General features: G+C 43.1%; 1 protein-coding gene across 4 annotated transcripts in view; it reads left to right on the top strand.

Moving 5' to 3' along the window:
• The window catches only part of lrch4 (leucine-rich repeats and calponin homology (CH) domain containing 4), a 37741-nt gene extending 19379 nt beyond the window's left edge, over window positions 1-18362 (top strand). Inside the window, exons 3-18 of one of the 4 annotated variants that reach the window (XM_040179608.2) lie at window positions 273-402; window positions 705-810; window positions 3581-3827; window positions 4639-4723; window positions 4954-5071; window positions 5199-5290; window positions 5374-5426; window positions 6952-7104; window positions 7333-7401; window positions 7578-7632; window positions 7725-7788; window positions 9031-9132; window positions 9215-9306; window positions 9400-9537; window positions 10579-10656; window positions 18060-18362. In XM_040179608.2, the coding sequence (XP_040035542.2) occupies window positions 273-402; window positions 705-810; window positions 3581-3827; window positions 4639-4723; window positions 4954-5071; window positions 5199-5290; window positions 5374-5426; window positions 6952-7104; window positions 7333-7401; window positions 7578-7632; window positions 7725-7788; window positions 9031-9132; window positions 9215-9306; window positions 9400-9537; window positions 10579-10656; window positions 18060-18197 (1720 nt within the window). In that variant the 3' untranslated portion in view covers window positions 18198-18362. Of the gene's footprint in view, window positions 1-272; window positions 403-704; window positions 811-3580; window positions 3828-4638; window positions 4724-4953; window positions 5072-5198; window positions 5291-5373; window positions 5427-6951; window positions 7105-7332; window positions 7402-7577; window positions 7633-7724; window positions 7789-9024; window positions 9133-9214; window positions 9307-9399; window positions 9538-10578; window positions 10657-11463; window positions 14610-18059 lie in introns of those variants that run through there. The other 3 variants (XM_040179607.2, XM_040179606.2, XM_040179605.2) reach the window with 3 other exon arrangements.
• The last annotated feature ends 2473 nt before the right edge of the window (window positions 18363-20835 follow it).

Here is a 20835-nt window from a genome sequence, read left to right as displayed (position 1 = left end):
ACAACAACAGAATGCAATTATTTCACTGTTGCTAGGAGACCAGATAAGTCCTCCAGGTGGCTGGTAATACAGGCAGCAATAGTGTAAGCTTAAAGCAAATATACTGCACAATAAAAAAAGAACAAAGACGCTGCTTTGTGTTTATAGGCTAGCTCTGTGAGAAAATGTCTAAAACAATTCACTTTAGTTGAGGGTTTGAACAGGAATGAACGAGCGATTGGATCAGGCTCAGAAGGATTAATAACAATAACTTTGTGCTCTTGTCTCCACAGTCGTAATCTTCTGTCTGGTTTGCCCCCGTCGGTGTTCCAGCTTCCCCTCCTGCGAGTGCTCGTAGTCAGCAACAACAAGCTGTGTTCACTGCCGGCCTCCATATTCTCCCTCACACACCTCCGACAGCTGGTACGATGTATAAATGCGCGCGCGCGCGCACACACACACACACACACACACACACACACACACACACACACACACACACACACACACACACACACACACACACACACACACACACACACACACACACACACACGTGTATGTGTATCCCCAATACACTCAATCTTTCTGTGTATAGAACCTTTCTGTGTATAGAACCTTTCTGTGTATAGAAGCAGCAACATCGAGAGGCCTCATGGTCTGACAAACTGATACTATCCTGTCATTGGTCAGTGTCTGATCGCTGTGTTCTTTCTGTCCGTCAGGATCTAAGCTGTAACGAGCTGCAGTGTTTGCCAGCAGAGCTCGGCCAGCTAGAATGTCTCAGGGACTTGAACCTGAGGAGGAACCAGCTCACCACTTTGCCTGAAGGTAGAGACACATTCATCTATCTTCTGACCTAAAGTCTGCTCTTTTCTGTTAAAGCCCCCGGTGTGACTACCTGAGCTCATGCTGCTCCTCTATGAACTCCACTAACCCCAGAATCCTCAGCAGTCTCTTAGTCCACACCCTTTACACACAGTGCATCTATAACAATAGCATCAATGACAAATGAACACCCAACACCACAATGTAATTGCACTCTGTGCATTATGGATTTTAATGTAAAATCTCTAAAGGTTATATGGTGATAATGTGAGCTACAGTGCATTCGGAAAGTATTCTCAGTGCTTCACTTTTTCCACATTTTGTCATGTTACGGCCTTATTCCAAAAATGGATTGAATTCATTTTTTTCCTCAAATCTACACACCCCCATAATGAAAAGTGAAAAAGGTTTTAGGAAATTCCTTTGCAGATCTAATGAAAATAAAGAACGACAATATGACATGTACATAAGTATTCACAGGGCGGCACGGTGGCGTGGTGGTTAGCACTGTCGCCTCACAGCAAGAAGGTCCTGGGTTCGATTCCGCCCAGTGGCCTTTCTGTGTGGAGTCTGTATGTTCTCCCCGTGTCTGCGTGGGTTCTCTCCGGGTTCTCCGGCTTCCTCCCACAGTCCAAAGACATGCTCTGGGGATCAGGTTAATTGGGGACTTTAAATTGCCCGTAGTTGTGTGAATGTGAGTGTGAATGGTTGTATGTCTCTGTGTGGCCCTGCGATTGGCTGGCGACCAATCCAGGGTGTACCCTGTCTATCGCCCGAAGTTGGCTGGGATGGACTCCAGCCCCCCCGCGACCCTGTGTGCAGGATAAGCGGTCTGACAATGGATGGATGGATAACTATTCACAGCCTTTGCCACGACACTCAAAATTTAGCTCAGGTGCATCCTGTTTCCACCGATCATCCTTGAGATGTTTCTACAACTTTATTGGAGTCCACTTGTGCTAAATTCAGTTGATTGGATTGGATTGAGAAACGCCCACACCTGCCTGTATCAGGTCCTACAGTGACCAGTGCATGTTAGAACACAAACCAAGCCATGAGGTACTAGGAATTGGATCAGGTCAGGGAGGTGACCAAGAACCCAATAGCGCATTGCACTATGACGAGAGGAGAACCTTCCAGAAGGACAACCATCTCTGCAGCACTCCACAAATCAGGCCTGTTTGGTAGAGTGGCCAGACGGAAGCCACTCCTCAGTAAAAAGCACATGACAGCCCGCCTGGAGTTTGCAAAAAAAGCACCTGAAGGACTCTCAGACCATGAGAAACAAAATTATCTGGTCTGATGAAACAAAGATTGAACTCTTTGGCCTGAATGCCAAGCGTCATGTCTGGAGGAAACCAGGCACTGCTCATCACCTGGCCAATACCATCCCTACAGTGAAGCATGGTGGTGGCAGCATCATGCTGTGGGGATGTTTTTCAGCGAGAGGAACTGGGAGACTAGTCAGGATTGAGGGAAAGATGAATGAGCGCTCCAAAGCGCTCTGGACCTCAGACTGGGGCGACGGTTCATCTTCCAAAAGGACAACGACCTGAAGCACACAGCCAAGATAACAAAGGAGTGGCTTCGGGACCACTCTGTGAATGTCCTTGAGTGGCCCAGCCAGAGCCCTGACTTGAACCCGATTGAACATCTCTGGAGAGATCCTAAAAAGGCTGAGCACCGACATTCCCCGTCCCCTGATGGAGCTTGAGAGGTTCTGCAAAGAAGAATGAGAGAAACTGCCCAAAAATAGGTGTCCTAGACTTGTAACATGATACCTAAGACTTGGGTGGCTACAAAAGGTGCTTCAACATCGTCTTGAGCGAAAGCTGAGAATACTTACGTACATGTTGTATTTCGTCCTTTAAAAAAAATGTCATCAAGGTTTTTTCACTTGGTCGTTATGGGGTGGAATAAAAAGGAATTGAATCTATTTTGGAATAAGGCTGTAACATAACAATGTTGAGGAAGTGAAGCACTATATATGGTTTAAATGTAGTATTTAACTTCTGATTTACTGCAAGTCTAATAGAACACCATTCATGGTTCCTTCTGAAGCTCATAAGGCGGAAATGTAAATTACATTTCAAATGGTTGAAATATTGAAAAGAAGTGGACAAAACAATTACTGGAAGTTGGGATAACAATTCCTGTTGTACTGTCAGATTAAAAGGAAGGAAGTTAACGCATAAATGAAGAATTTAAAATGTGTTTTATGAAAAGGGGGAATTGGATATAAATAGAAAAATATGTTTGGTAAATCTCAAGAATGCACAATGAGTGTGATGAATTGACTTGTATAGGCCCCTTTTGAGGGGAGCAGTGTGCAGGATGCCGTTTCATTCAGCTGAAGGCTGCAGGCGCAGAGAGAACTACAGGCCTTCACGTAACACAGAAAGCTCAATATTGCTCTCTAAAGCCAGTGTTAGCTTCTTAGTATCCAGTGTCCTTTCTGGGATACTTTAGAATCATGGTGGACTATGTAGATATAAAGGGCTCATGCAAAACAAAAACCACCAGTTTTCGTTTGAGGTAATTTATATGCAAACGATTTAATGAAAACCACGTTAATAATATCCTACTGTTTCTGCTTTAAATCTCCTTCATCCCCTACTGCCCTGTGAATTGTTATTACAGGAATAGGATGAACAGTAGTGTTGTGATTATTTTAAGCTTTTAGGTATGTGTAAAAGAAATTAAGATTTAGTTAAGTGAGACCCAAACACACTGACCCTGAAACCTCCACCTCTCATCTCTTTGCACCACCCAGAAATATCAGAGCTCCCCCTCGTCCGGCTCGATGTTTCCTGTAACCGCATTTCCCACGTGCCCCTGTGCTACCGCCACCTGCGCCACCTCCAGAGCATCCTGCTGGACAACAACCCGCTGCAAATGCCACCTGCGCAGATCTGCTCCAAGGGCAAATACCACATCTTCAAGTACCTCAACATGGAGGCCTGCAAGAGGAGCCAGGAGGAGCTGGAGAGACACCTTAGGCCCACTGGATTCAAAAACTGGTAAGGACAAGAGAGGGGGACCTCCAGGAGGAGATGGTCAAGGAGCAGGGTTAAGGCTGAAAGAACAAATAAATCTACAGAATCTGTCTTACAGCTATCACTTGGCTAGAGATACTCCATGAGAGTGCTGTGCAGATTAAGTAATGGACATACAATGTATTCATCAGAGGTTTTGGATGAGTTAATGGGTGTATGTTTGTTTCCAAAGTGGCTTCTGTATTCAATCATATTCTGGTTATGGTTCTACAGTAAAACGGGTAGTTAACTACAACATAGACAACAGAGACGTGACAATAATAGCAACGTGTTGCTTTTCTGACATACATGTGTTGCTTTTCTGACATACATTTAAGTGACAGACACAAGTACTGTTTACTGGTAGTGGTAGCTCCTGCAGCTTGCCCTTTAAAGGATAATGGAGTTGTGGTAATAACTATTTTTTGCAACCCTACAACATGCACTTGAGGACCCGCCGGTCTGGTAAAATAGGATGTTTTCCATGAGGTGAAAGGATAAATGGCAGAAGGTACAGCAAATGAAGAGATAAGATAAGTGAAAGGGTTAACTATTAGGAAGCAGGTTCTTATCAAACATTGACACACTTGAATGGACCCATTTTAGCTGCATAGTGAGCCATTTCCATGTAATAGACAGGACCAAGGACAGAGATAATGTTTGACAGAAGAGCTCTGACTGATCTGGAGAAGAAAACCCCCATTTACTGACTGCCTTTAGGATAATGAACCACAGTCTGCCAACAACGATGTGTGTGTGTTACTTATCGAAGTGTGCTCTACATGTTTCCTTGCAGTCTGTCAGACCACGAGCTGTTCGGAGGGCTGGATTCTGGCTTCAACAGCGTGGACAGCGGCAGCAAGCGGTGGTCTGGGAACGAGGTAAAACTCCTGGACAGTCTGCTGAAATGAATGTCCTGAGGCTCCACATTAAATGTCCATTCAACATAAGTGTGTAGTTGTACTAATGTTGCATTTAAATCTGATGACGCCCTGGTGATCAGTTTGAGAGGTGTATCCCACCAGTGAAAAAAGCATCCTATAGGAAAACCTGTCCGGTAGTGGTAACAACCTCGTTCAGATCAATGCCTTCCGTCTCTCCGCGTGTGCAGTCAGCAGATGACTTCTCAGAGCGCTCCCTTCGCATGGCTGAGGTCAGCAGAGACCAGAGGAACCTGGAGGAGGAGGAGGAGGGGGGAGAGGATGAGTCTCCTGAGGAAGCGAACAAAGGTGAGGAAGGGCTGACATGTTCTCATTGATAATGAGTGTATTATTCTATAACGAATGTATGTGTCTGCAGTCACAGATTTTCTTTTCACACATGGAGAAAACCTTACGGTTGTTCTGCACTTTGCAGTGAATGGGGATGCGGTCCATGTGGACTTCATTCACAGCAGTGTGACAAAAAGAGAGGATGAGGACGTTGGGATGGATGGAGCACCTCTTCTGGTACCAGTCTTTCTAGGACTCGTCAGATAGCCTTCTCAACATTTGCTTAGAAATAGGTTATTGATTGTGTCATTGATTTCTAGGAGCAGAAAGAGAGCTCTTCCTCGTCCAAAACCCAGGATACAACAATAGGCAGGTAGGTTGGGTCTAACCTATTGTAAAATATACCCGTTCTATGCCACTGTGTATTGTTAGTTTAAGAAAAGAATAATGGTTTTGACGTAAAAACAAAAAAATAAATATAACTGAAATATTTGGTTGGCTCACAAACTTTTAGCTTAAAGTAACATCCGAAATACATGTTTGATGAAATTAATTAATTAAATAATTTACTGCAAAAATAGTTTAAAACGTTAAAAGCATAATACATAACATACATAACCGAACAATAAGTTGGTTAATCTGTGAGTCCGCTTTGTGCCACATGTGTACCGACCACTTCCACCCTCTCATTTGTTTACACTTGATGTGCCGAGGTCTGAAAGGCACTTCCGCTCCACCTTTCATTGTATTCGCCTCTCTGTCCTGATGCTCTCCCCAAGCTCCGCAGTGTGTTGGCTGCTCTGGTTGGAAACTATGTGCTTAAGTGACAAAGACGGAGGATGTTTCATCACTTTTTCTCTTCTTTTCCATCCTTGTTTTACAAGGTCACTTCAGTGTATTTGAAGAGCTGGGAAAAGTCAATAGACTGCTGTTCCCATAACTCTTCGTGCTCGTCACACTCTGCGTGTTGAGGGTTTGTGGGTGCTGTTATCTTTGGAAGTTAACAGTCTCCACTAGCTGTCTCACCCAGACATGTGGCAACATAACACCATTGTCTAATGGGAAGCTGATGTAAAACAAAATTTGGAGGGAGTCAATTCACAGTACTATATGGTGCTGAAACTTAGTCAACTACTTGGTTAGGAAAATGCATGCCTGTGATTATGATGAGCGAGCGAACAATTATTACGAATAAGAAAAGGCAGAAACCATCCTCTGGTTGCAGCTTCTTGAATGTGAGGGAAGCCCAGTCCAGATCCAGAGACGGTGCCCATCAGTTAAGCAATAGCTCTAGCAACACCGTAATGCATATATAATATATAACACCAGCTATGTAAAGCATATTTCACACGGCTTATTGTGTCTGTGCACGCCGCTTCTAACGTTCTGCTCCTCTGTACCGTTACCAAGATAACTGTCTCCGCAGCGCCTTTGGCTACATATTAATATGGGACACAGAACCATTGTTTCAGCTTCTGGAGAAACAAACAACATATTGAATGAGTTTTAGTAACTACTCTCAAAGATGTATATTCATTCAGCATCTAAAGCCTCATACAGAGGAGATTTAGATCTAGTGACTGGAGTCAGTGAGATATGGTTGATCTGTGGTACAATCCTGTTACCTTTTTACAAACTTTGAACCATCAGCTGGAACAAGCGGATGTTCTAGATCTTCCTCCTACACTTCCTTTGGGACTCCTAAAAATAGAATACAGAGACCTAAAACGGAAAGTCAACACGCACTTTCTAAATAGACTTTTACATTTAAACAACCCCTTCAGAATAACATTCTGGAAATGCTTTTTTTTTTGTAAATTAATTTTTGTAAAATAATGCGTTTCATACATCATAATATTTTGTGGTTGTTTGCCTTATTGGCCTCTTCTCTTCTCCAGGTCAGGCCTCCATGTGGAGGTGGGCCCCCCGTCATCGGCCTCCTCTTCTCCCTTGTCCCCCTCCAGCCCCAACCTAGAGGAGCGGAGGAGGCCGGGCACCCTCCTCATCTGGCAGGAGAGGGAGCGTCTGCAGCAGCAGCGAGAGAAGGCCAGGTCAATACTCCCTCTTGTTTAAATATTGACATTTTAACATTATCAAACTATTTCTAACTGTGAACTCGTCAATCTTTTATGACTGAGAAAGTTTGTGAAACAACATCAATATGACCGTTAAATAGGAGCTTTCAAAAGTTGTGTTATACACAGAGTATATAGAGGCTCCTCCCCTCCAACTGCCATTACTAATTATATGCTCTCCATGTCAAAACTCTAATTTTACAGTGTGTTAAAGTCCTCCACCAAAGCAGGAAGTCATGTGCCAACTGCAGCACAGACAGGAAGTAGCTCAGCGTAAGTAGAGCCTGTATAGCAGCACACAGCACAGACAAAAGGCTCTTTGAGCTCCACTTCCTTCCGTCCTCCTGACATGTCCTCAGTTGCTCTGAATTACAAATGGAGGGAAGTTTGAGTGTGTGCAAGTGTTGTTTTTCTGTTGTGGTCCATCTATGGTGTGCGTCTCCCCCTAGTGGTGCATCTCCAGAGAACAGCAGCTCCCCCCCAGGCCTCCGGCAGCAGTGTGCAGTGAGTAGTGTCCCCTTGCCCTCCAGAGAGCCCAGCCGGTTCTCCGTTGTTGAACATCTGAATGGTTATCCTTTTTCTTTCTTTCTTTTTAGAGTGCTGATCAGATGAGCTCAGTGTCTCCTTACACACTTCTGGAACGCTCCAACAGCAGAACAGGTACACACACACACGCGCATCTTTTAAAGCAACTTTAGTTTACTTTTAGGTATAATATATACTACAGTTTTGGGCTCCCGAAGTGAACGCCCTCCTGGGGAGTCTGCTTGCTCTCCTCTCGTCAGCCTGGCTTCGTTCCGTGTTCTCCAGCTTAGTGTGATCCACGGCTCTAGCTTGCCCGTAGGTGCCTCCATATGTCAACCCTGGGATAGTCTGGGGACCTGTCCAGGGTGTTGCCCAATGTTATTTTACAAGGTGCTGTCGAGGTCTTGGTATTTTTGAACATATATTGAAAGCAGATAAAGGATTTTACTCATGGCGCCTGAATCTTCGGAAGAAAACCAAGCTCAGCAATGGCTTGTATCAATGGTTTTTAGTGAAGCTGCTTTAACCAGAATTATTGCCAGCTTTGTTTGATTTTTCCCCATTATCCTTTTAGTAGTTGTATTATTTCTTTTCATAAAACATGAGCCAAAGGAGGTTCTGGAGTTACTGTATTACTACTACATTATAAGATTTCATATAGGAAGACCTGTAATATAGGTCCTGTCTGGAGGAGAGACACTGCTATTAGGAGATGATAGAAGGACAGAGACTTCGACTATCCCTTTGCCTCACTGGTGATCCAAAATAAGTGTGACTTAAAGTGGCTGCACACAAACCAAAACTTGGATAATGATGATATAGAGTGCTCCTCAAAAATCTTTTAATCGTGTCAAACAATCCTCCAATTGGCATCGTCTTTGAGGAACTTTCATGTTGACTTAAAAGCCCAGGTGGAATATTGATGATCATGACCTTTTAACACCTAATCTTCCTTTTTAGTATGTTTTTATTGAGGAGCAAAGATGCACTTTGAGATGTAGGGAATGCTATGAGAAGAGAAGATCATAAACCAGTCAAACTGTGTCCTTAGATCATTGTAAACTACACCATATGTTTCTTAGTCTGATTAGTTGTCCTGGTTATTCATTCTTTGACAGGGAATTTTCTTGAATAAGTTGGACTGTGTTTATTGTGTATTGTTTTATTAGGGCTGAATTATCCCATGGCATTCCACTAAACCTGGAATAAACACTGCATTTAGGAAGCTTTCTTTTTTTGTTGTTGAACCAAAAGTACAATATTCACATGTTTTATTATTTATGAAGATGAATGTTTGATCTTGTAAACAGATCTTAGTTCCTCTCAAGCTTTTTCTCATCTGGTTCTCTGTACCGCTGACCTCACTGTTTGTGTCAGATGTCCCCTCCTCCCCGAAGACGTCCCCCCCCCCAGGCCAGGCCCAAAGACCCAACAGCTTCCTGTTCCGCACCTCCTCACGCAGCAACGTCAAACCCACAGGTACACAGCAGCACCAGGCACATCCTTCACCCCTTCCCTCAGCGCTGTCTGCCTTCTGACGCTTTCCATTGCCTCCTGTCAGGGTCAGCCTTGGGGGAGTGCGGCAGAAGTGAGTCTCGCACAATGCTGCGTTCCCCTAAAGAAGAGAGACCCGACATCACACAACTACGCAAGGTAACCCCAGCCAGGAATATCCCGTATTTTGATACATTCATGCAGACTCTCAAGTAATTCTCAATGAGACTATTTTCCATTCTACATTTATAGACTCTGGAATCCCGGCTGAAGATCACACTACCAGAGGACCTGGGCGAGGCATTATCCAACGGCACCGTCCTCTGTCAGCTGGTCAATCAGATCCGAGCCCGCTCCGTGTCACTCATCCACATTCCCTCCCCAGCAGTGGTGAGTCCTTTCCCCTCTCAAGGATTAGTCTCATGTCCCACCAGATGTTTGTCGTATTAATCACTTCAGTCTAGAATCATTTTCTTTGCTGTTGAGACAAAGCTGTGTAACCTAAAAGAAGGAACACAAAGGTCAAAGATATAAAGGTGACCTCCTGTGCTGTAGGGTTCCATTGAATGAATACAGGCCCCTGTTTGCTGACCCTGTTTGGACCACAGCTTTGTCTCACGGGTTTTTACCTCCCACAACACATCTGCTGTCACAGGGATCTGAGCGGACCCGTCTCAGCTTTCACTTCCGGCACAACCGGTACTCAAAGCGTTTCATTTTTTGGAAGTTGATGCCCCATAAAAAGGACAGGATAGTTGCATGTATTTACATTTAACAACCTGGGCAAAGGAGAGTGTGTGGTCTCTAGCTGCTTTTGTTTCAACAGACTCTTCCTCACTTTTGCCCACTGAAAATAAAATATTATTATTCTTGCATATATTAGCATATTGTTGCTGAATATTAGCTAGAACTTTTACACGGTAGTACACTACCGTTCATAAGTTTAGAGTCACGTTTTTTTCAATGAAGATAACGATCAATTAATCAAAAATATACTCTATACATTGTTAATGCGGTCTATTCTAGGTGGAAACGGTTTTTAATTTAATTTCCAGCAACTATCACTCCAGTGCTTCTGTGTGATCCAAACAAACAAAGGTCTGCATTGCTGCAAATGGCGCATTTAAAGTTTGAACAAAATAAATATTATTTCTAACTATCAAAGTCTTGACTATATTTTCTATTCATTTTACAATTAATTTGATAAATAAAAGTGTTTTCATGGAATATACAAAATGGTCTGGGTGACCCTAAAGTAGGTCTGTGTAGATGTACTCATTTATCATGTCAACTGTTAAACATGAAAAAAAAGGAAGGATTCTAACATACAAGTAGTCAAAGGTGTTTTTATCATCAATTATAAATGAAGCCTGAAATATTTTGCTCCAACACAAAGTTCTCTAAATGTGTGTTTTTAAATATCTTTTTCAGCCAAAGCTGAGCTCCTCAAAGTGTCGACTCAACGTGGAAAACTTCATTGCTGCTTGTCGTAAGCTGGGAGTCACTGAGGTAAATAGTGTGTGTGAGGAGGACGCTCTCTGTCTCCTGTGTTCACCATTACAGCTTACAGCACTACTCGTAACATTTATCCATACCAGTACTCTTCTATTGCTTATCAGTTAGGTTCCTTATTGATACTCTTTTCGGTTCTTTTTGATTATGTTGTGAAAAAAATGAACTTCGTATTTTAACAAGCTTTCTTGAACAGCGATACAAAAAGTTCCCAAATTGTTGGAATAGATTGTCGGCTCAGCATTTGTTGATTGATTGTCTTTCGCATGATCAAACTGGGTCTATCATCACTAAGGTTACCTGCTGCTCCCCCACCAGTAGAAAATGTATCATTAGTGCACACTAATGTTGTGCTTGTGGTCACATGTGGTCTGCTGCTGGTTCCTCTCTTTGATTGTGTTTGATACAACCAGAGTCCTCAGCATCTACTGCAGGAAACCTGTTGATCTACTCTGTGCCGTGATGCGAGTCTCACCCTGTCACAGAGACATCTCGCTCTGGATTCTCTGTAGACAGCAGAGCGCTTGGCTCCGGACCGCATCAATTCTCTGCGTTTTACTGATTTAGAACCGGGTTGTGGGAGGGATCCCTACTTGTCATTTGAAATATATTTTTCTATGTGCTTAAAGCTCAGTTATGTTGCTACATTATTCCTGTCAGGGTTGGACGGATTAATGGGCCAGATAGTGGCTTCAAAACACCTTTTCCGTCCGACCCTAACTCTGTTTTGTCCTTCTCTTGTCTCCTCATATAACTACTTGTATTTTCCTCCTGTGTGTGTCTTGTCGTCCGTCTTCTGTCCAGACGGACGTGTGTGCGTCCTCTGATGTGCTTCTGTGTAAGCTGCCCGCTGTGCTGCGCTGTGTGACGGCGCTGCTGGCTGCCAGGGGGGGGGAGACGGGGGAGGAAGGATCCCCCCGCCACTCGTCCTCCTCCTCGCTGCTGTCCGCAGACTTCCTGCTCTTCTACAGTGCAGCCATGATCCTGCTCTACATCCTCTACTCCTACCTGCTCCTCTAGAGCAGCAACGCAGTGGGTTCATGATCCTGTGACTTATGAACTGCTCTCTGCGCTGACTGAACTTACACACACACAGCCGACCTCCAGAGTGTGTGTTGGCACTGGTCGAGTGTCTGAGCCTTAGAGAGCCTGAGCACCTTTTAAGAAACAGAGAATACACTACAGCACTCTGATCCTCTGTACCTCACTGATAAAGCTATTTAACTACGGGAGGGAGGACTTAACTTACCTACTTTAGCCAGCTCTGAGGTAGAGCTGTTCTCATTGGTTGTGACACAAGTGCGCGGAGCAAAGGACCCCGATCCAAATGGTACCACGTGCTTGTTTTTCTCGTTTTAAGATGCTCACGTGATGTCCCGCAGACTTCCACATGGAGGATTCCTCTCCGATTAGACTGTATCTTTGTGAGTGTCTAATTGCACAATAGGTGATATTTGGGTTACCACTACGAGTGAACCCCTCACGGACACAGATGTCACTCATTGATAGTATATCACAAGCTTTTTGGATGTATATTCTTATTTACAACTGCATCATGTAGTGGTAAATAAGAATATCCATTCATAAAATATTTGTCATTTTACACTACAGACAAATACTTAATCGGCAATCAGGAGACTTCAGTTTTACTCTCAAATGAAAACATTGTTCCCACCACGCTTAGATTATTGAACATGGCAACATCACCATATGGAAGCTCTAACGGGGCACTCGGATGAGTTGGTCAAGTTAGTCAAACCTATTTGGAGGACAAAAGATGACCCAAACTGTCTGGAAATGTCTTTTCCTTGATAAGACCGGATCGTTACTTTCTCAGCCAGAGACCGTGGGCCTTTTGCTGTGCTCACCCAGCTTTAACCTGTGATCTACTGTGCGTTCAGGGCAGCTCTTCCTCTGAGACATGTAGAACTCTGGGCTGCGTGTTTGGAGGTAGACCTCTGAGAGAGAGAAGGAAGCCCAGACTGAACTGTGAATGTCATTTTTAGCCTTGAGACGAATGTGGAACCTGGATGTAACAGACCACGACTGGTGATATAGTGCCTCTTACTGCTTATTTTTATATGCCTGTCATGCTGACTGTTAGAAGCGGGGGGGGCGATGTTGCTGAATCAATGTCCCTCCACGCGTTAGGTGTCCAAACGGTACAACGCCCCCCAGGCTGTGTATAAAGTCTTTTGTGTTGTCGCTAGTCCCTTTGACCAGCTGACTTCATGTTTGTATAAATGTAAACAGGCTATTAAATTATTATTCCTTTTTTTAATTTATTGTTTTATTTTGGTTTCAGAGATAAAGCAGCCGAGGCGTAATTTGGTTAGCTTTGTGAAAATGTGCTTTATGTCAGATCGATATTCAATTATTCAGAGTCAAAGTGACATTGATCGTTTAAAAGGTTTCTCCTTCATCTGATTGGTAAATAATTGATTCCCTGGAGGCTCCACATTTAGCAGAACATCAGAGGGCGTGTGCTGTTTCTACCACACGTTATGTCTGGCTTCTTGCTCAGAAGGTCAACGTCTGCAACTAAACACATATTGGAATTTGATTATTATTCTAATTGCCCTAATATGGTGTTTCAGAGCTTTTAGCAAACTGTAGTAGTGCTCAAACTACAAATGCCTTAACATTCAGATCATTTGTATTTGCTCTTATCAAGGCCTACATTTAGCCCAGAATGGGACACCCAAACATTCTAATAAAGATCTAATCTAGTAAAAAGGAGTCGGCATGATTTATGAATAACAGTTTCGTCTTAGGAGGAAATCAAATGCAAAAATAACCTACAATTACATTTTTATTCCCTTGTAGCTGTGGAAAAATATATGACTAAAAGACTGTTCCTCCAATGCTATAATTTAACCCTCACCTTGATGTTTCTTCTAATATGGAGCCCCGAGTGTAAATAAACAATTATGACATACCATGAATAAATTGTCTAAAATATATTCGTCGTTAAGGAAAATTATTTTAATGACTCTTTATTTCATGATAGTTTACTTTAGATACGCCTGTTAGGTAGAGCGACAACTATGTTAAGATGCCTCCTCACCACTGAACTAGCTTTAGTTGGTCATAAACACACAAAGTGCTCCTTGTATTTAATGAAAGTCGCTCATTTCTGACTAGGCGGGCTGTGAGGTAGCTGCTGACGGTTTTAAGCGACCACTGAGAAACATTGTTGACATCCAAACACTGCAGAGAGTACGCTGTATTAGCCAGTTGGCTCCTGCTATTCACATAGCTCTCCACTTCGATGCCTAGTAATAATCGTAAGTATGTAGCATGTGCAGCTTGGTTGGGGTTAATAAAAGTATAGTTATTGTGCTGTAACTGCGTAATGGTGTTTTACTGCACTAAATCTAATCTCTAGTCGGTTGATTCAAAAGTACTTTAGCATCATCGTTGCTCTAGCTAACCGTGGAATCAGTCGTTGACCTTAAAAGACCTAAAAAATCACTTGACCCAAATTATTTGACTAATTATTGATATAGATATTGCACAATATATTCATGGATATTTCATAATATCTTTGTTTGTATAATAAAATACCATTTTGGGGCCACACCCCACCCAAAAAGCCATTCTGTTGAAATTGCCTTTGTAAGTTGATTCAATGAGACACTGCAGTCTCTGCTGTAGTCTGAAGGACTCCATGTCCACTGTAAAAAGTTTTCCATGTCAAGTTTTTATTAGCCTTCTGTTAAAACGAAATGTTATACTGTTTCAATTCAAAATGTATATTTTACAATAATTCACTCACTGGCTTAGTCAAAGCTATATTCTTTAATATGATTGCGGAACAGAAATTGTATTTTATATTTATATGACATCCTTGTTTTATTCAGAATAATTGTTTGTACATATAGATTTATATAAACTCAGTCTTTCTCATCCCACTGTAAAGACATTATTAAAAACAAACTTTGACCTTGTGCTGTTTGTCTGCTCGCCTGCTTCTGCTTCTGTTAGTCAGCCAAGAACTTATCAGGGGATCAGGGGATCTGCAACGGCTCACCTCATCAGTTTGGCTACAAGAAAAACCTCAGGGCCACTTACTTGCTTTCTATGAAGCTTGAACTGCATCTCCTACTATTACAGTTGAACAAGACAAGTTGGATTGTGGTTGAGCTAAAATAATGAATGTATCTACAAACCCATTCTCAGAAATGCTATCAATATATCGGGAATAAAATGTTTTAAGTCTGACCTCTACTAGTATTTTTGCACGGTACTGTTTTACAGTATCTGGGTATATTTGTCTGCTCCCCAGCCACAGGGAGGAAGCACTGAGCTTAGACACAAAGACTAAAAAAGACATTGTGTGATCTGGTCTCTGGATTTATAGTCGTATGACATACAATATCACCAGACTAGTTTGTTAAATACAAAACATTCAGCTACAATTTGTGCGGTTGGAGAGGAAGAAAATCATACACATCCCTTCTCAGATCAGCACAGAACAGCGTATGCAATAGGACTCTCAGCTCCCTCTGATTTTACTTTAGCTTTAAATCAAGTTCCCATTAAATGTGATGAGATGTAGTCAAGCTGTGAGCAGGCGGGCAGATCCCCTGACGTCCTCTGTGCGCTGCGCTCTAACCCCTTCAAAAGCTTGTGTGCTCTCCAAACAGCAGGGTTGCCACGGTAACCTGCAGCTGGCCCGGGTGGGAGCAGGTGAGTGTGTTGACAGGAGTGATCAGGTTGTGGGTTTGGATACTGCTCCATTCCCAGGGGGACAATAAACAGTTGTAGGGGGAAGTGATTTAATGTAAATGATGCAGCAGCTCTAACACTGGTAAAGACTGCGGAAGTGTTAATCTATCGCTGTAACTTAAATGTGACCGTGTAACCATTGTTCGTCTTAAGTAAAGATATGATTGTGTTTTATTCTGCATGAGTTGACAAATGTTAGTAGTAGTAGTTTGTGTGGTGAAACCCATTTTAACTTGCAGGAAACATATGACATGATGCATCATATGTAAAATTGTGTGTTAGACTGAAAAAATGTATTTGAGATTGACGAGTGTCATACAATTTGATATCCAATTTGCTTCATGTTAGGTTGACTAAGGTTTATTGCAAGGTTGTTGCCGTAATGTTTTCCTGTGTGGATCCCAGAGAGTAGGACTAGAACCAACGTAGCATGGTTGGCTTATCTGACTAGTCCCAAAGACGGCGATTGTTATGGTGACAACTATGGGTCATAAGAAACAAGTCAGCCATCTAAAATGATGCAGCTTACACCAAGTTGGCCTGGACTCGTTGCGCTGGGTTTGAAGCAGAGAACCAGGGTGTCTCTGGGAGAAAAAAACAGCACTCATGACAAATCCTTATTTTCCATTCAACCTCACATCGGTTTCACTGGGCCATGTTAGCGGGGTTGCTTGTATCCCCATGCACCACAGGAGAGTAGAAGTAAGTCCAATTTAATTGATTTTTATTTCAGCCATGCAGGCCATAACCACTCCAACGTTGCATAGATGTTTTCTGAAATCCACCATATAGGATGGAATGCCACAAAATGCCAGTGAGCATGTCTTATAAATTAGTTAACTCTTGACCACCCGGTTGTCCTTCATATTCAGCTATCACCTGTAGCTTATGGACGCTAACTTTAGAAATGGGAGTTGTTGTGCCTATTCCTTATATAACTTTGATTTCATTGAATTACCACAATTCTTGTCAAAATATACAATTTCTCAGCTTTTGCAATAAACAAATTACACAAGAACTGTTTAAGTAGTTCAATGACACTAATATTACAAGGTATTTATCCTAATTCTACACAAAAAGATACTTTTTGTGATTACTGCAGTCTCAAAATGATTCAAGCATCTTCATTACGTCTGCTGTTATGACCGGCTGCAAAGCCAGAAACCAGCTTCTGACAGTGTTCCTAAGGAATCAGTGGGCAATGGCAATTCTTCTAGTCCCACTAGAGATTTTTAATGGGGTCCACATGCTTCATTCTTCTTCCTCCAGACATAGCGCTGATGCATTGGCCCCAAAAGTTCCATCGCTCCAGAGAATACCCAAACTTTAGTGGCTTATTTATATAGTTTACAGCATATTGGAAGCAACCTTTCTTGTGCTTTAGGGTCAGTAGTGGTGTGCGTCTTGGGGTACGGGAATGGAACCCAGTGTTTAGTATCCGCTTTACTGTGCAAAATGATACCTGAGGGCCTGCTGCCAAGTCTTGCTGCAGTTGTTTTGCAGGAAATCAAGGGTTTATCACCACTTGCCTCCTTAGGATCCTGGCAGCGGCCACTGATAGCTTCCTCTTTCTGCCACGCAGAAGCCAGTGTTCCTTCAACTTTGAACTCACAAACTATGCTTTTAACCATGGCTGGATTTGAATTGTCAAAGAAATGACTATTCCTTGAACTTTGTAGAAAACATCATTGGGTGAAGGGAAGATGGTTAGGACAATTCATGAGGAGTTAGGAGAGGAGAATCCGACTCCACTTTCACTAAGCTACGTAATTCTGATGCGACATGAGACGCATGTTAGTGACGTCAGTCTGCTGCGGCCAAACAACAATTTCTCTGAAAACGAACTACAAAGAAGCATCTTAGATGCCTTCGTCCATGTTGTTACAGTGCTTAGTCATGCAGATGACAAAAGACAACCAGGTTTAAAGTACCGGTATTACTTTATTAACAAGGTTACAATGTAAATGAGTTATAACAGTTACGAACATAATCTGCGTTTCTCGGTCATGATTGTTATTTCTCCTGAACGGTCGAATGATATATTGCCGAGTGACTATTTAAATATTGCCCCCGCAAGGAATTGTGGAATAGAATTATCTCCTTTTCTTCCATAAAGGATGGTCCAGTGGTTCTTAAACTAAAGGATCTGATTTTCAGTTTTCTTTAGCATTAGAGAATTTGAACAGCTCTCATCATGGCGGCCACCAAAACTACTTCTTACCTGAGCAAATTTGACAATTCCAATCCAGCCTGCAGGGACATTCAGTGCTTTTCCTTGTTCAATGACCTCTTCTCTGAACTTTTTGGACAATGCTTTTGACTTTTCTAACATGCAATTGAACGTCCCTCTCAAAAAACTCGTAGCCAGTCCAGGTATTTATGGGTTCTGTCTCAAGCACACCTGAACTAAGAAAGCCCTTGATAAGTGTGCTTGAGACAATGGGTTGAATCATTTCCAAGGGCGCTCTACTAAGTACTGAAGATGCTTGTCATAAACGGGTGGAATCATTTTGAGACTGCAGTAGTGATTAAAAGTAGCATTTTGTGTTGAATTTGTTTATCGCAAACAGCTGATAAATTGTACCATTTACCAATAAGCCTAATACACAATGGTGGTTGAATAAATTTGATTGCAACTGTATGATGTGCTTTTCCACGGCCCTTCCCAGGATTCCTTGTGTTCTCCCCAACTCATCATGGAGGACGAGGGGCTGAGTCGTCTGGCCCAGACTGTCCAGGTGTTGGTGGACCTGGCCGATGAGCGGATCCCCAAAACGGAAACGTCTGTTGGCTCAACACAATGCTAGCACAGCATAGCTCGGCCAAGATTACCCCACCAAAGATCCATCGCTGGACCAGTGTTTGTTTTTAACAAGTTCATTAAATTACTTACTGTACAGTTAAACATACCATGTCCAAAGGTCAAATAAATGGTAACAATTTTAGTTTACAAAGATTGTAAACTACTTCAATGTCTTGCTGCCTCTTTTCTCATGTCTCGTACCTGGGACTTAAATAAATAGTTCAACACACGCTTCTCTCAGATTGGAAGATTAATGTCCGTCTTATGGAGGTCAAGTCTTATGATCTTATTTAGCCTAGCTTAACATAAAGTCTTGTGGCAGCTGGAAGCGGCTAGCTTAGCTTGTAAAACAAGTTTACACGTTACCCAGTTAGCTAGCGAGTCCCCTTTGGAATGACACGGGTCCGGTGTGTTATGCGCCGCTATGAATTGCACATGACTGTCAAACGGTTTGCTCTTGAAATGCATTGTGGCCGATGTGTCTGGGGGACAGCTCAGTGCACTACTTTACAATTCTCTCCATACTACTTTTAGTAGCATCTCAAATACAGTAACAACCGTTATCAGCAGACAAATAAGAGGCATGCGGCCGATTTGGGCATGGTGGGTATTGTGAAATACAGATTTCTTTTGTCAAAACCTGTGAGCTGGTCAACCTGTGTTCCGTTCAGTGCCGCCAAGCTGAGGCTGTAGGATGGAACATTTGAAAGCATCCCTGCAGCCGTGGCCTCCGGCTCTTCTGAGGGGGAAGCTGCTCGAGATGAAAAAACAAACGTTGACCGCGCCGCAGGAAGCATGCTGTGAAGCACGACACACGCGGTGCAGTCGGGATCCAGCCATACATTCGGGTATCTGTACAATGTAGGCCAACGGGATTGTGTGGTGCGAAGCATCCCAGCGGGCCTCCTCAAACACCAGGGGTCCAGTTGTGGTTGATGGTGCTCAGCTCGCTCCTGCCTTCAGGTACCTTTCAATGACCATGTGCATATGATGAGGGCCACCTGGGAGTTCATGAGAATTGTAAATCATCATGTTTACAAGTATATCCGGAAGTACCCATTCCCTGAACACGGCACCATCGAATAAAAATTGGATTTTAGTCCTGCTAACTAACTATTTGTTAGTGTCACCAGCCGAATTAAAGAACCTGCTGAAGCCTTGGAATGGGAGAAAATAACAAGAGCTGTCGGTGCCGGGTCACCTGAGGGTTGTATGAATAAAACATAAATGGTTCCATATGAAGAGTGCTTAAACAATAAGTGCAATAAGAAATTATGTTAATATGGTAATTCAGTTTCTTTTCATGAACCTGCAAGAGAAGCGTCCATCTGTCTCTGCCAGCACGAAGAGGCAGTCTGAAGACACAAAGGGATCAGCCATGACGTGTGTGGTTTAAACCCTCACTGAGTGGATTATATACATAGACATATTCACCTGCCGTTAGTGTCAGTCAGGACCACTCAAACGGTTTGTACTCAAGAGAAAATTCTAAATTTCACAAATAAAGGGAGCAATTTATTCTTAATCACTCAAACCAGTATTACCAGTGGATCTTACATGGTTAACAATATTCATTATTATTCTTCAATATTCATTGTTATTATTATTCTGTTTTTGGATAATCCAGTCATTTTACTTCTCAAAGAAATGTTCCAGTACAAGTAATAATTGTAGACTAGCTTTAGACGCCAAGTACATTTGGCAACTTTGTGACTTTCACTTTAGGCTTCAGACAAAACTTCCATCAATCAATCGTTAGCAGAGCTGTATCTGCTCAGTCTGAGTCCGGCAAGGTTATTTGGTGTCCCAGCTCACCCCCACCAGCCTTGGGCACAGTTTCCAGTATAAGAAGCGCTGCTGCTGAACTTTTCAAATGTCACATATTAATGCTGTGCTGGATTGCACCAACCTCCCCCGTGTGGAGGCTGGCCAACACACCACTCGTTGCAAGTGCCTACTTGTTGCTCTTGCCCGTTCGATGCATCATCCTAGACAGGCTCTCCATCACACCTCCTACCTCAAGGCACAGATCCTCCATTAATCAGCTCTGGCTGTAATCAAGTCAATTAGCAGCATGGTCTAATTGACTATCATCTTAATTGCTCTGTCCCGCTCTGCCTTGGAGCCCCGCCTGCTCCCGGCTTACAGTCACTTCCTGAAGAAACACTCTGAATGAATGCTCGCACTTGGGCAAGAAAATTTCACCGGTCCAATTCTTGTCACGTCCAAGAAGACGGCCCCACGAGGCCCACCGCTAACTGACTGAAGAGGCAGCCTGACATTTATGGGCTGTAATTGAAGATGGGTATGAACCCCCACGCTTCGACAGATAGATATCAGCCGGTAGCAGATCCATCCTGCTCCATCAGCCTGCACTGAGACGAGGCCGAGAAGGAGGGGGGAAGATGACTGGGAACGGGGCAGCTACTGATAAAACACAAGCTGCTGTTGGACCTCTGAATGTGTGTTCACCCTGTGATCCACCTGGGCTGGGACTCACTTTGGGTGGGGCCACAGGCTTTTGGGACACGCTGAGACAATCCACTGCTTCACAATATGTCAGCATGTCAACAATGTGTCTCGCAGAGGACCACCACTGTGTCCCTAAAAGACAATGGTTTGGAAAACGTCCTGGCTAAATG

The sequence above is a fragment of the Gasterosteus aculeatus genome, chromosome 7 (assembly GCF_964276395.1).
Source record: "Gasterosteus aculeatus chromosome 7, fGasAcu3.hap1.1, whole genome shotgun sequence".
Lineage (NCBI taxonomy): Eukaryota > Metazoa > Chordata > Actinopteri > Perciformes > Gasterosteidae > Gasterosteus > Gasterosteus aculeatus.
This window is presented reverse-complemented; position numbering and strand designations above follow the sequence as displayed.